This window comes from Oncorhynchus clarkii, chromosome 6, assembly GCF_045791955.1.
Source record: "Oncorhynchus clarkii lewisi isolate Uvic-CL-2024 chromosome 6, UVic_Ocla_1.0, whole genome shotgun sequence".
In the NCBI taxonomy this organism is placed as follows: domain Eukaryota; kingdom Metazoa; phylum Chordata; class Actinopteri; order Salmoniformes; family Salmonidae; genus Oncorhynchus; species Oncorhynchus clarkii.
The window spans coordinates 52987919-53004618 of NC_092152.1; the positions used below are offsets into that span (position 1 = coordinate 52987919).

At 42.5% G+C, this 16700-nt stretch overlaps 1 protein-coding gene across 1 annotated transcript in view; it reads right to left on the minus strand.

Moving 5' to 3' along the window:
* LOC139411283 (SH3 and multiple ankyrin repeat domains protein 2-like) overlaps positions 1–16700 on the minus strand; it is a 162580-nt gene that overhangs the window by 116744 nt on the left and 29136 nt on the right. The window contains exons 7-9 of the mRNA XM_071157362.1: positions 12619–12735; positions 10615–10692; positions 7119–7185 (exon numbers count right to left, since the gene is read on the minus strand). Of these exons, the coding sequence (XP_071013463.1) occupies positions 7119–7185; positions 10615–10692; positions 12619–12735 (262 nt within the window). The remainder of the gene's footprint in view (positions 1–7118; positions 7186–10614; positions 10693–12618; positions 12736–16700) is intronic.

The window sequence follows — 16700 nt, forward strand, 5'->3', positions numbered from 1 at the left end:
GAAGGCCAAAAAGACCATCAAGGACATCAACCAACTGAGCCACGGCCTTTTCACCCCACTACCATCCAAAAGGCAAGGTCAGTACAGGTGCATCAAAGCTGGGACCGAGAGGCTGAAAAACAGCTACTACCTCAAGGCCATCAGACTGTTAAACAGCCATCACTAACTGGGAATCACCCGGTTACTCGACCCTGCACCTTAGAAGCTGATGCCCCATGTAGATAGACCTGGAATCACTGGTCACTTTAATAATGTTTACATACTGGTTTACTCATTACATATGTATATACTGTAATCTACACTACTGTATTCTAGTCAATGCCACTCCAACATTGCTCGTCCTAATATTTATATATTTCTTAATTCCATTATTTTACTCTAAGAGTTGTGTGTATTGTTGCATTGTTTAATACTACTGCACTGTTGGAGCTAGTAAGACAAGCATTTCGCTACACCCGCAAAAACAACTGCTAAATGTGTGTTGGTGAACGATAACATTTGATTTGATATGTAAACGGGGAAATATACACATGAATCGAACGGTTTCTTGTTGTATTTGTTGCAAATGAATCAACTCAAAGTTCTCTCAAAGTCACCGCACAATTTTGTTGATGTAGTCTAGTTTTAAACTGGCCACTGTTGGCCAACTGCTAAACTATTATGAGTTTAGACTCTATTGACATTCATTTTAGCTTACTGAAAGATGCAGCTTTGTCCTTTTCTCTCCCCTTGCACCTGGCCATCGAGGGAATTGGGAAGGTTGTTGCTGTTTTAATTTTTTTTATTGTGGTGATCTTGTCAGGAGGAATATATCCCGATTTTCTGCTAATCCAAAATACTCAATACCATGGATGGCGCTGTGGTTGATAAATTGTATATGAATCGAAACCCGCCAAAAATCATATGCCATTCTAAGCTAGGTTATATTTGACATAAAAGTGAACATTTACCTATTGCATTCGTTAGTTAGCCCAAAAAATCGATGGTAAGCCTATTTCTAGCAATAAAGTAACATTTAAAGGTACAGTTGAAGTCAGAAGTTTACATATACCTTAGCCAAATACATTTAAACTCAGTTTTAACAATTCCTGACATTTAATCCTAGTAAAAATTCCCTGTCTTAGATCAGTTAGGATCACCATTTTATTTTAAGAATGTGAAATGTCAATAATAGTAGAGAGAATTATTTATTTCTGCTTTTGTTTCTTTCATTACATTCCCAGTGGGTCAGAAGTATACATACAGTCAATGAGTAATTGGTAGCATTGCCTTTAAATTGTTTAACTTGGGTCAAAGTTTTGCGTAGCCTTCCACAAGCTTCCCACAATAAGTTGGGTGAATATTGGCCTATTCCTCCTGACAGAGCTGGTGTAACTGAGTCAGGTGTGTTGGCCTCCTTGCTCACACACGCTTTTTCAGTTCTGCCCACAAATTGTCTATGGGATTGAGGTCAGGGCTTTGTGATGGCCAATCCAATACCTTGCCTTTGTTGTCCTTAAGCCATTTTGCGACAACTTTGGAAGTATGCTTGGGGTTATTGTCCATTTGGAAGACCCATTTGTGACCAAGCTTTAACTTCCTGACTGATGTCTTGAGATGTTGCTTCAATATATCCACATCATTTTCCTACCTCATGATGCCATCTATTTTGTGAAGTGCATCAGTCCCTCCTGCAGAAAGCACCCCCACAACATGATGCTGCCACCCCCGTGCTTCATGGTTGGGATGATGTTCTTCGGCTTGCAAGCCTCCCCCTTTTTCCTCCAAACACAACAATGGTCATTATGGTCAAACAGTTATATTTTTGTTTCATCAGACCAGAGGACATTTCTCTAAATAGTACAATCTTTGTCCCCATGTGCATTTGCAAACCAATGTCTGGCGTTTTTATGGCGTTTTTGGAGCAGTGGCTACTTCCTTGATGAGCGGCCTTTCAGGTTATGTCGATTTAGGACTGTGGATATAGATGCTTTTGTACCTGTTTCTGCCAGCTTCTTCACAAGGTCCTTTGCTGTTGTTCTGGGATTGATTTGCACTTTTCGCACCAAAGTACGTTTATCTCTAGGAGACAGAACGTGTCTCCTTCCTGAGCAGTATAACGGCTGCGTGGTCCCATGGTGTTTATACTTGCGTACTATTGTTTGTTTAGATGAACATGGTACCTTCAGGCATTTGGAAATTGCTCCCAAGGATGAACCAGACTTGTGGAGGTCTACAATTTTTTTTCTGATGTCTTGGCTGATTTATTTTGATTTTCCCATGATGTCAAGCAAAGAGGCACTGAGTTTGATGGTAGGCCTTGAAATATATCCACAGGTACACCTCCAATTGAATCAAATGATGTCAATTAGCCAATCAGAATCTCCTAAAGCCATGACATAATTTTCTGGAATTTTCCAAGCTGTTTAAAGGCACTTAAAACTCAATTTATGTAAACTTCTGACCCACTGGAACTGTGATACAGTGAATTATACGTGAAATAATCTGTCTGTAAACAATTGTTGGAAAAATGACTTGTGTCATGCACAAAGTAGATGTCCTAACCGCCTTGCCAAAACTATAGTTTGTTAACAAGACATTTGTGGAGTGGTTGAAAAATGAGTTTTAATGACTCCAACCTAAGTTTATGTAAACTTCCGACTTCAACTGTAAATACTAATGTTAAAACATTAGTTTTAAAATGTAAATTTAAATCGTACTTTATTGCTAGAAATGGGATTACCATAGATTTTTTTGGGCTAACAAATGCTAATAAATGGTAACGAATGCAATCGGTAAATGTTCGCTTTTACCTATTGCCGTGGCTCGGTGTGTTGATGTCCTTGATGATCTTTTTGGCCTTCCTGTGACATCGGGTGCTGTAGGTGTCCTGGAGGGCAGGCAGTGTGCTCCCGGTGATGCGTTGGGCAAACCGCACCACCATCTGGAGAGCCCCCAAGTGTTATAATCATGTCCGATTTTTTTCAATGGAACTATTTGCTTTTAAATAGCCCTTCTGGTTTGAATGGGAATACTAGAAAGACCGTTCATTTCTTGCTATTTTCTGGGGAAGGAAAATTGGTAGATTCTGATTTCTCCATGTTTTGTTTTAAAATGTTTATTTAAATTAATTGTTACTTTATTGCTAGAAATAGGCTTATCATCGATTGTTTTGGTTAACTAATGCTAATGAATGGTAACGAATGCAATAGGAAAATGTTATTTAAATTACATGCATTTATTGGGAAAAGTGAATGGGTTTTGGCGGGAAATCCCGGTAAATCTCGGTAACCCTGAGTCCGCCATTAAACCCTAATCCACACCCACCGCACACGTTCCACCGCAGCAAACTAGGACACACAATATATTCCACAACACTACTCAACCTTCTCCTCAACAGCAGGAAGTAGCTCTCTCACTTCCTTTCATCTTCCGCTGTCTCCTCTAAATCCCATCACTAAAGGGTGCTCTCTGGCTGTCTCATCAAAAGCTGTGTAGAACAGGCTGCAGTGAACCGTGTGACCAGCTACTCAGAGCCACGCAGGCTGTGTTTGTTCTTTAATTAGGGAGACTGGATTTGCTAGTCAGTGACATTAAGAGAATAATTCACTACCATGGTACACTAAGGAGGAGACATAAGACTTATTTGAACTGCTAAAAAGTGTATTTTTAAATTACGTCATGGCCCTGCAAGAGTATGCCATGTTGTCGCTGAGCATTGGTCGAGTGTGTGTTTGGTCGTCTGGGTGTTTAGTTGAGTGTTTGTTTGGATGGCCATTTGTGTGCTAAGTTGAGTGTGTTGAGTGTGCTGAATGTGTGTGTGCACGTGTCTCTGTGTGCATGTTTGTGTATGGTGCGCACATTGTGTATCTGTGTGTTTGATTTGACCCCCATGTCGGATTATCACGCTCTTGCAGCGTGATGTCTAATACACACATCTGCCAATCATTCTTAGAGAGGCTTACCGGCAGAATGGGAAAAAAACTAACTGGATTTAAGAAACAGATTTACTAGCCTGTCTACCAAAGCAGAGGGTCTGGACACATTCAGTCACACCTAGTTCCTAAAGCACTGATCGATTGGACACATTGCACACTAACTCCTATGTCAATTTAACCTCTACTTACTACCCCCTATATCTACTTATAGCTCTCACCACCTTTATTTGCTACCCCTCTCTGCTAAACTTCTCCTGGGGTGCTGCTCTGTGGCTGACCATGTTGCTGTGTCAGAGTGATATAAGGATATGGATGGGTGCTTAACTTTATCCTAAATGTGTTTTTGGCATATCCCAACTCTCCCTTAGAAACCCCCTGAGAATGGGGTCACAGCCAGAATGCTCATTATCCAGCGACCCTGGGGCATTTTTCTCCTTGTAAGCTTGTGGATTTGAACTAGCGACCTTTCGGTTACTGCCCCAGGAGTACTGTGTCAGTAAAAATACAAATTTCTCTGCAAATGAACAATAAAGTCCTATTCTTTTCTATACAATTCTCTCTCTACTAGATCCCTCTCTGTCACTAGTTATTTCCCATCCCTATCTCTATCTACAGTATTACCCCTTTCCAACTATACTTCTCTTTCTACAACATCTCTCCACCCCCCCTCCCCACCCCTCCTTTATCTCTTTTATCTCCAACTATCCCCTCTCTATAACTTTCCTTCAAACTGGGAATTGTACCTCTGCCCAACGTTCTCTTACCATCTGGGGCATCAGCCAGATGCCATAGTCTTGTAATGATTAGCACACAGGCTCTGATGCCATGGTAACCTGTTTGCCGGTTAGGAGTGTGTTGCTTTCACTAGGAGCGAGAGTCCGCTGACTCAAAAGAGATGAACATAGCGAGACTCACCTCTCATCACTCCCGCCATTGTCTGTGTCATTACTATGGATGTAGATCTCACACACACACACACACACACACACACACACACACACACACACACACACACACACACACACACACACACACACACACACGGGAATTCTCACTATAGGCTGAGCTAGAGAATGACGCCTCGTCCTCCGAGGAGATTAATTTCTGCTCTATCCATCCCTAATTCATCTACTTTAATATTCATATATTAGCCTTGTGTTTGCTAACCCAGTCCAAAAACCTAAGCATACATTATATGGCAATATAACCCATCCACCATAATCTATCCAATCATTTCTACTGTTTTGGTCTGATTCTCTGGTATCTCCTATGGGTCTAAATACAGAGATTGAATAACAGACTAGTTAATTGAATATGAGTGTTGAGACATACCATGATAGTAAATAAATAATACACTGATTCATGAGAACCTTGAGTTGGGTTCTAGGGCTAGGCAGTGTCAGGCTTAGCTGAAGTGCTCTGTGCTCTCTTGTACAGGATTAAATTCATGCCTATTTTATAATCAAACTCCAACACAAAGAAAGAGAGAGAGAGATAGAAAGAGACTATAATGTCACTGACACTGTCCATCACACATCTGGGAACAAGGGAGCGAGAAGGATGTAGGGAGAAAGAGGGAGAGAAGGTGTGTGAGTGTTAATGAAGCATAGTGCTACCGACTCTACTCTTTCTGGGCTAATGCTCTTTAGTGCACATTCTAAATACTGTACAGACACACACACACACACAGGCACATGCGCATAGGCACGCACACACACACACACACACACACACACACACACACACACACACACACACAGTATGTACCCATGCCAGGGTAATGCCTCAGCTCATGCAGGATAGACAACTACCCACCATACCGCAGAAACACAATTCGACCTGTATCCCAACATAGCAAGCTACCACCCACCTGGAGCGGGCGAGAAGGGAACTAGGGATGGCTGGACAGGGCAGAGGGTAGGAGGGTAGAGGAGGTAGGAGGGGGGTGGTTGAGCTTCAGAGCACCCACCTTTCTTTGCTTTGCAACATGCAGAACCCATCACCGATAATCCAGCATCGCCAATATCCCATCACAAATTGACAGTGAGCCGAAAGATAGAGGTAGAAAGAGGTAGAGAGAGAGAAAGACAGAGAGAAAGAAAAAGCAACGAGGACTGTAACAGAGAACAGTTATCCGGGACTTTTCATTCCGCTAGCAACATCTAATGGTCAATGGCAGAGTTCGGGCGTGGCAGGCTCTCATGGCCCCACCAGAGTTTGAGGTGCGACGGCGTCCCGGTGTGAGAGGGTCCATGCTGAACGTGGGGAGCGGGAAGGGGGCTCTGAGAGGGGGGAGCGGGAACGACGGCAGCAGATGTGAGAGACGCGGGGTAATCCTGCAGCGCTGCGTTTCATCTAGCCCTCGCTGCAGCTGTGAGGCCTCGGGAATTTCGCTCGGGGGGGGCGGGCGGCAATCGTGGATTACATCTTTAGATGATGTTGTTTATTTATCCATTCACTCTTTTTCTATTTATTTATTCCATTTTTATTTCATTTGTCTGGGGATGGTAATCCCTCCCGCTTAACCTTTTCCCCTCCATGTGAAATAGTTGAATTAAGAAAGATGATGCTGTTGTCGGGTCGTGGGGGGTGTGGAGTGCAAGGCAGATAAACCCACAGAGAAAGTAGAAATCTGTTTTTTAAATTCCTTTGGAAGAAGGACACCCTTTTTTCGGCGGGGATTTAGTAGAGAGTCTGTGAGGAAATATCTCTGCCCCATTCTATCCCTCCCTAACCCTTCTCTCATATGCCACCTGAAGGATCCTGGATTCCCCAGTGTGATAGGGTAATCCCACGAAGGGGGGGGGGGGCTGTGCTGAATGTCAAATCCTGTCATGGTTTCCTAGCACCCACGCAAACACGCACTCACAAACACACACTCACACATGTGGCGGCGTAGCCTAGCGGTTAGAGCGTTGGACTAGTAACCGAAAGGTTGCAAGATTGAATCCCCTCAGCTTACAAGGTACAAATCTGTCGTTCTGCCCCTGAACAAGGCAGTTAACCCACTGTTCCTAGGCTGTCATTGAAAATAAGAATTTGTTCTTAACTGACTTGCCTAGTTAAATAAAATGATGGAGAGCATACTTGCAGAAGGGCAGATGCACTCACATACAGACACAAGAAAAGATCAACAACCTATTATCCAATAATATATCAATTTCAGACATAGAAAACAGGAGGGTAACCATGGTTACTCACCTATATCTGTCTCTTTGTGGTTCTTGACCAGTTCGGCCAGTTCAAAGTTCCCCGCAATGATGGCCACCTGTGAGAGAGGGGGGATCAGGAGGATTGCAATTTGAGGGCCACATTTAGTTTTCTGCAAAACAGCCTTTGCATTGCTCTACAAATTCAAACAATTCATTGTGTGTGTGTGTGTGTGTGTGTGTCTGTGTAGTAATCTGGACATGATTCCACTAAATTCTTATCTGGTTTTAACCATCTGCAACCTGTTACAAATCCTGACCTTTTAGCACACACACACACACACACGTGCATACCAACATGCGTACACACACGCCCACACTCACCCACACCCACCAGCGAAAGAGTGAGAGATGGTGAGAGAGAGAGAGCAGTGGTGGAAGAGAGCAAGTAGGAGAAAGAAAGTGAAGAGAGGGAGCAATAGTTTTTAATAGAGAGAGGGAGGGACAAGAGAGAAAGCAAAGGGTCGCCAGAGAGAGGGATATAGGGATATGTTGTGAGAAAAGCTTGAGAGGCCATCCTACCTACACATGAGAGAGACCGAGTGTGGTGGCTGGCGGGTCAGCTGTGGCATCCTGTTAGCATGGCTCTAATGGAAGAAGGACCCTCTCACTAGCCTTGTGTGACATGAAAGAATCATAAACCCGCATTCACCCGTCCCCTCTCATCTTTCTTTCCTCTCACTCTCCTCTCTCATCTTTCTCGTTCTCCCCTCCTCTCTGCCCTTTCTCTTCATTACCACTTCTCCCTCAGAGGACAAAAACAAACGTAAATATAGCAGCAAGCAGCCATGTCCGTTTTTAAGCCTTTTGGCACCACAGCGCCACCGTCAGCTGGTTAACATGGCAGCATGGGCATCTATGGGTTGGTGACAAGTCACCCTCAGTCTTACCCACTGGAGGAAAGGGCGCAATATCATAGTGTCCCCAGGGTACAGTGGATGTACATATAGTGTACAGTGAGAGGGACAGCGCTTTGATTCCATTACAGGAGAACTAATTCCTGGGAGAGGGAGTAGGGGGGAGTAGGGGGGGGAGTGGGGAGGAGGGAGGAGGAGGAGGGTATGTGGGGGGGTTTACTGCAGTCTTTTTGGACGACACTTAATAACAAAATCCAAACCTTCCACGCTTAAACATAACATACCCTCATTTCTTATGAGTCGTTGTGATAGGCATAACACCGATTGCAGATCACTGGGTATCATAACTGAACACTGGTCAACTGAGAGCGATAGCACTGAGGCGATGGAAGGTACAGAATGAAGCCTAGAGCTGATTTTAAAAAAAAAGGTGCTATCTAAACCAAAAATGGTTATTCGCCTGTCCCCATAGGAGAGCCCATTGAATAACCCCTTTTGGGTTCCATGTAGAACCCTTTCCAAAGAGGGTTCTACATGTAACCCAAAAGAGTTCTACCTGGAACCAGAAAGGGTTCTCCTATGGGGACAACGGCAGAACTCTTTTTGAACCCTTTTTACTCAGTGTACAGCTGTCGTGTGGTTTAAAGTCTAAAGACCACATCTAACCCACACGGCTGTAGTGTAGTGCACAGCCTTGTATAGGGGAAACCAGTCCACTAACGCCTTGATTGCATCCCCCTCCTTCACTCCCTTACTCCTTCACGTTCCCACGGCATAAAAATGCTCGGAATGACCCCTTGTTTCCCATGAAGACACATTGTTGTCTATGGTGATGGATGAGAGGAGGAGGAGCAGGAAGAGAATGAGGTAGGGGAGGAGGAATGGGTGGAGAATTGTGCCTGAAATTACATCCAACAACTCAGGGAGGAAATGAATTCTGATTCAAGACCAGGGAGAATCCTTAAAGGGCCAGGCACATAGGAGAACGCGAGTAGGGAAGATGGAGGAGATTGGAAAGGAGATGGGAAAGGAAGAATTGTTAGAGATACAGAGATAGAGAGCCGAAATACTCTCTTTCCCTTCCCCTCGTTCTTGAATTTGCATGTTCTTGTTTCTGATCAGGAGTTTCTCAATACTGATAAAGATCAGCCCATACCCTGGGCTAAAAGGGTAGACTTTCGCCGGGAGACAAATAGCGATTGGAGCTTCAGTATAGTGTTGAACACTTCTGCATGTTTCACTGATTCCAGTGTTTCATCTCATTCCAGTTTCTTATTCCACATCCCACTGGGCACAGACCGTTGAACGTAATTTACATGAAATGACATGGGAAACAAAGTTGATTCAACCAGTGTGTGCCCAGCGGGATTCCAATCTCATCTGAATGCAACACAGTGAAAGAAACTGTTCTCACTTTCCACTGCTGACAGAAAGAAAGAGGGAGAGATTGAAAAAGAGAGAGAGAGAGGGGGATAATAAATGGGAGAAAGGAAAGACAAGTGAGCAGAACGTTTGAAGAGAACGAGAGGAGAGAAAAGGAGAGGAAAATGTGAAAAAATTTGAGTCACTCAGCAGAGCTCTAATTGATGGATCTCATTGTGCTGCTGGGACTCTATTTTTAGCTACAGATACACAGGCAGACACACACTATTTTTTTTCCACTCCATTGAACTCTGCCCCAATACTTGATCAATTCATTGGCAACGTTGGTAGAGACACCTATATTCCGTTTCTGGGACCCATACGGGAATTGTACCCACAACCATGGTATTGGGAGCACCATGTTCTAATCCACTGAGCCATCCTCTGCTTGTGTCTTTTCCTTCTCTCCAATTGGAAAAGAATAGGAGACAATTAGACAAGATCAACTTTTTCTGTCCAACCCCACTGAAGGCCAGAGTAATTAAAAGGGCCACTGAAGTGCCTGTGGAGGGCCATCGAGGATCCGAGGACTGCCTTATATCAAAACGCTCCTTTGTGACTCAGACGTGACTCATGCGGGACTCTCATTGGAATCAATAATGTCAGCTGCACTGCCTTCTGTGTATTCAAGCAATTACATATTATCTCTGCAAGACACACGCAAAATATCTAGCCAACCCATGGACATATGCAACTTTGTATGATGTCTAAAACTGCGTCAAACACACAACTATGTAGCCTAGTACGACTCAACCCATTCCCTTCAGCACTTGCTTTTCAGATGCAGATACAGGAGAGGAGTCAAGTAGAGGAGTTAGGTACAGTAGAGGAAGCAACTTCAGACTATTGAGATGCATCCTTGGTATTACTTGGGACTTGAAACATGTGTTTTTCTCAACAGAGTCCCGTTCACACTGCCATCTCTGACCCAGGTTTCACCTGCTGATAAGAAAACTTCCCCACAGCAGCACATTAAAGAAGTCGGTACACATTCTCTCTCTCCGTCTGAACCAACGTCATAATACTATGAGAGCATTAGCTGAATGTAGGAGGAACGTTGGAGGACATTAAGCCATTAGCTAACAGGCAGAATATGACCCAGAATATATTGGATAAACTATGTAGCCCATGATGGAAGTAAACCCACGGCACTGATATGTCAGAACTACGGTAATGCTTTTGGATGGGAGGATGTATTACGGGTCTCACCTGGAAGGGACTCTGGCTGTTGTAGTTCTTCACCTCTTTGTTGGCTCCACGGACCAGCAGCACCCTGGCACAGTTATCCTGAGAAAATACAGGGAAGAACAGGACTCTGAGGAGCGGCTCTGAGTAGACAGAATACTTGTACAGTGACCCGAATAGTCCAGAAGCCAGTTTTCGATTATTTGAACTAGCAGTAAACAAGTAGACTGGAAAAAAGCAACATAGGTGGGCACAAACCCCAACTTTTAAAAAACAAAAATGGAAGAGAGAGAGAGAGAGAGAGAGAGAGAGAGAGAGAATAAAATAGATATTGACAGACACACAGCTACCTGTATGAAGGGAGATTATGTGTGAAGGAAAGGAAAAAAGCTGTTGAACAGAAAGAGTGTGAAAGAGAGAAAGAGAGAGACAGTTAAAGGGTCTGAATGTGCAGCACAACTCGCCCACAGAGTGCTCAACCACGCATGAACAGTGTTGTATACAGAAACACGCACATTAACACACACAAAGACACACACACAATCAATTCTGTCCTCATGCCAGTTTGCAAAGTAACTAACATGAGGGATGTGAATTCTGGCATTTGTAGAGTGCATAATATGCTCTCTATATTTTGGCACGTTCAACAAACTAACAATCCCATGTATTGGCATTTTACACCCTCCATTTGCATTGAAGCTTATTTGGAAATAGAAATGGATGACGTGTAAACCCCCCTCTCTCTCTCATTCTGCCCGCCCTCTTTCTCTCCCACTGTCTCTCTCACTCTGACCCCTCCCCCCAACTCTAATTGTAGCCCTGTCACAGGATAATACGACTTGAAGGTTTAAATACCAGGAGAACAGTGTATGTGTACAGACACTAAACTACCAAACATTAGGAGACGTGGGGATTCCGCCCTCAACCATTTGCAGAAAAATCCCCAAATGTGAAAGGGATGAAGAGGAAGAGAGAGAGAGGAAGAGACAGAGAGGAGGATAGATACAAGACATGATAGAAGAGCGTGTTCAAACATTCGTTCGTTCCTTGTGCTGTTCATTCGTTCCTTCCTTGTGCTGTTCATTCGTTCCTTCCTTGTGCTGTTCATTCGTTCATTCCTTGTGCGGTTCATTCGTTCCTTCCTTGTGCTGTTCATTCGTTCCTTCCTTGTGCTGTTCATGTGTTCCTTCCTTGTGCTGTTCATTATTTCCTTCCTTGTGCTGTTCATTCGTTTGTTCCTTGTGCTGTTCATTCATTTGTTCCTTGTGCTGGACTACTAAATGCAAAGTAAATTGTATCGGTATATGTCTTATCTATCCAGTGCAGCTGGGACAGAGGTCGGTTGTAAGTGAATGTACTAATGTCCTCTATGTTTTTAGTGTACGCAACATCTATTCTATCCTATTCTATTCTATTCTATTCTATTCTATTCTAGGCCATGGTGCTAATTGAGTCAGATGATTCTCAATAAGGATGTAGTGGGAGAGTTGAGAAACAAGTGGGTTGAGATGTGAAAAGCTTTTCAAGCAAGAGTGGGGTCAGGACTCAAATGCATTTAAGAAATGCTATGATGTACGATGTGATGTTCAATAGAACACATTTAGCTAATGAACATGTGCAAATCTGGGGCCTCATTGAGTCTAGAGTAGGAGAGCTGAATGGTGGGATCGAGAGACAGACTTAACCCCTTGCCACTCATTCTCCACCCTTACTCATGATCCTCTCCTCCAATTTCTCTTAATTGCGGAAAATAATTATGTTAACGAGAATAACTGCCGTTTAATTGTAGATATACTTCAAACTCATACGAACGGAACGAGAAGCAGGTATGTGTGTGTGTGTGTGTGTCTAAGGTCAATGATGATTGGTGGTGTGTTCAGTTCATTCACTCAGACACTTAACAGACTTTAACACAAGTAGAATAGGTTAACAGAGAGACATCAGGGAGACCTCCAGGCCTACACAATCAAACCAGATGGGAGTAGGGCAGTTATACTTGTATGAACAAACAAACACATACACCCTCACCTGGTTGTAGAGAGCACAAATGTGCAGCGCTGTGTTCCCTGAGGCATTCTGTGCGCTCATGTCCGCCCCGTAGAACAGCAGATGCTCCAGGTGCTGGACATAGCCATTCCGACAAGCCTGTACAGACACACACACACACACACACACACACACACACACACACACACACACACACACACACACACACACTTTGTCAGCAATTACAACTGTAAATCATTTTTTAGATGATTCTACCAGCTCAAGACAACTCTTAGGGCAACATATATCCATTGTTTTTGGCAAAATTGCTCGACCTCAGAAAAATTTGGTTGGGAATTATGGATTGACAGCAATATTCAGACCTTGTCTCAGATTTTCAAGCAGATTTAAAGTCAGGACTGAGACTGGACCTGTTGGGAGCCCTCCACACCTATTGAAAAGCCATTATGTGTGTTCATTAATATTTGTGTGATTGTCCCACTGAAAAATAAAACTCTATCGCAGGGTTAGGTACTCAGAAGACTGAGGCAGGTTTTCCTTTAACATTTTACCTGGACTTTCTCCTTTCATAATTATTTTTATCCTGACAAACTCCCCAGTCCCTGCTGGTGACAAGCATACCCATAAAATGATGTTGCCACCACCAAAAATTGTGTTTAACCAGATAAAATTATATTTTACAGTAAACAAATTGACAACAGACTTTCAGCACACTTATAGGGAAGGACATTCAACAAGCACAGCACTTACACAAATGACTGATGATTGGCTGAGAGAAATTGATAATAAAAAGATTGTGAGGGCTGTTTTAAAATGATCGATCATAGTCTGCTGCTGGAAAGATGTATATGTTATGGCTTTACATCCCCTGCTATATTGTGGATAAAGAGTTACTTGTCTAAAAGAACACAGAGGGTGTTCTTTAAATGGAAGTCTCTCCAACATAATCCAGGTAGAATCAGGAATTAGCCAGGGCAGCTGTTTAGGCCCGTTACTTTAAAAAAAATCTTTACTAACGACATGCCACTTGTTTTCAGTAAAGCCAGTGTGTCTATGTATGCAGATGACTCAACACTACACACGTCAGCTACCACAGCGACTGAAATGACTACAACACTTAACTTCTTGGTGACAGGGGGCAGTATATTCACGTCCGGATGAAATGCATGCCCAAAATACAACTGTCTGCTACTCATCCCCAGAAGATAAGATATGCATATTATTAGTAGATTTGGATAGAAAACACTCTGAAGTTTCTAAAACTGTTTGAATCATGTGAGTATAACATAACTTATTTAGCAGGCGAAACACAGAGGACAAACCATTCAGATTTGTTTTTTGAGGTAATTCTCTTTGCAATTTTCATTGGGAATCGAGATTTCTAAGGGACCTTCTTCAACAGTCTTTAGAAATTGGTTGAGGTTTTTCCTTTGTGTAATGAAGAAGTATGGCCATCTTGAACGAGGGTAACTTGAAGTGTACTGTTAGATATAGACGCGTGACCAGAAAGGTAGCTACAGTTTGTTTTCCTCCTTTTATCGATTATTTACGTTTAAAAATATACCTAAAGTTGTATTACAAAAGTAGTTTGAAATGTTTTGGCAAAGTTTACAGATAACTTTTGAGATATTTTGTAGTCACGTTGCGCAAGTTGGAACCAGTGTTTTTCTGGATCAAACGCGCAAAATAAATGGACATTTTGGATATATATCGACGGAATTAATCGAACAAAAGGACCATTTGTGATGTTTATGGGACATATTGGAGTGCCAACAAAAGAAACTCGTCAAAGGTAAGGCATGAATTATATTTTTATTTCTGCGTTTTGTGTTGCGCCTTTAGGCTATCCTCAGATAATAGCATCGTTTGCTTTCGCCGAAAATCCTTTTTGAAATCTGACATGTTGGCTGGATTCACAAGTGTAGCTTTAATTTGCTATCTTGCATGTGTGATTTAATGAAAGTTTGATTTTTATAGTAATTTATTTAAATTGGGCGCTCTGCATTTTCCCTGGCTTTTGGCCAGGTGGGACGCTACCGTCCCACATATCCCAGAGAGGTTAACAAAGAACTGCAGTTAGTTTCAGAATGGGTGGCAAGGAATAAGTTAGTCCTAAATATTTCAAAAACTAAAAGCATTGTATTTGGAACAAATCATTCCCTAAACCCTAAACCCCAACTAAATCTTGTAATTAATAATGTGGAAATTGAGCAAGTTGAGGTGACTAAACTGCTTGGAGTAACCCTGGATTGTAAACTGTAATGGTCAAAGCATATTGATACAAGAGTAGCTTAGATGAAGTGCTGCCATAATAAAGTGCTGCTCTGCCTTCTTAACAATGCTATCAACAATGCAGGTCCAACAGGCCCTAGTTTTGTCACACCTGGACTACTGTTCAGTAGTGTGATCAGGTGCCACAAAGAGGAACAATTGGCTCAGAACAGGGCAGTATGGTTGGCCCTTAAAGGTACACAGGGAGCTAACATTAAGGATATGCATGTCAATCTCTCAAGGTTTATAGTTGAAGAGAACTTGACTTCATCACTACTTGTTTTTGTAAGAAGTGTTGACAAGCTGAATGCACCGAGCTGTCTATTTAAACTACTAGCACACAGCTCGGTCATCCATGCATACCCCACAAGACAAGCCACCAGAGGTCTCTTCACAATCCCCAAGTCCAGAACAAACTTTGGGAGGTGCACAGTACTACATACAGTAGATCCATGACTAAATGGAACTCTATTCAACATCAGGTAACACATGCAAGCAGTAGAATCATATTTTAAAAAACAGGTACAAATACAGCTTATGGAACAGTGGGGAATGTGAAGAGACACACACAAAGGTACAGACACACACATACACACACAAGCGCTAATGTTATATGTTGCACTGTTTTATATGTAATGTAAGTGCCTTAATGTGTTTGGATCCCAGGTAGAGTAGCTGCTGCCTTGGCAGGAACTAATGGGGATCCCTAATAAATACAAAACAAAAATACTTGAAAATACAGAGGGTTTCACAACATTGCATTCTCTCCACATTACTGGCCGGTATGACAAAGTGACAAAAAGGAAGTCTGTGTCACGCCCTGAACGTAGAGATCTTTTTATTCTCTATGTTTGGTTGGTCAGGGTGTGACTCGGGTGGGAAACTCTATGTTCTTTGTTTCTATGTTTTGGCCGGGTATGGTTCTCAATCAGGGACAGCTGTCTAATGTTGTCTCTGATTGGGAATCATACTTAGGCAGCCTTTTTTCCTTTTATATTTGTGGGTAGTTGTCTTTGTTAGTGGCCTGTATAGCCCTAGTAAGCTTCACGTTTGTTTTTGTTGTTTCTTGTTTTGTACGCGACATTTATAATAAAGAAAAATGTACGCTTCTACGACGACTGCGATCGTGACAGTCTGTGTTAAAACATTTCTTTTAAATCCTCCATTATGTTTGCAAAAAGGTCCTTAAGTAATACTGCAAGACAAAATGAGAAGGGAATAAACTTTTTGGCTCAAAATAAAAACTTCCAATAAAACACACAGAGTAAAACCATCTGTATTTTCAATTTATGTGGTTGGGCATCGTCATGGTATGTGTGTGTATGCTTGTCGCAATTTTAATGCCAATGACACACCAGATTGGCTTTCCGAGAGGAGTTCAGTGTTCCTGAGGGGTCCAGTCTCGGTCCTGACTTAAATCTGATTGAAAATCCGAGACAAGGTTTGAATATCGCTGTCCATCAATGATCCCCAACCTGAATTTAGCAATTTTGACAAAACAATGGATATACAGTGGGGCAAAAAAAACTATTTAGTCAGCCACCAATTGTGCAAGTTCTCCCACTTAAAAAGATGAGAGAGGCCTGTAATTTTCATCATAGGTACACTTCAACTATTTTTTATGAATTTATTTGCAAATTCCGCTTCCACTGGATGTTACCAGTCTTTGGAATTTGGTTGAGGTTATTCCTTTGTGCAATGAAGAAGTAGGCCAACTCGGAACTGGGGATACTTTTGTGAGTTGCGCAAGACGTGAAAAGCAGCGCTGGTTTGTTTTCGTTCCTGTATTGAATACAGATTGCCCCATCTACAATTTGATCGATTATTAACTT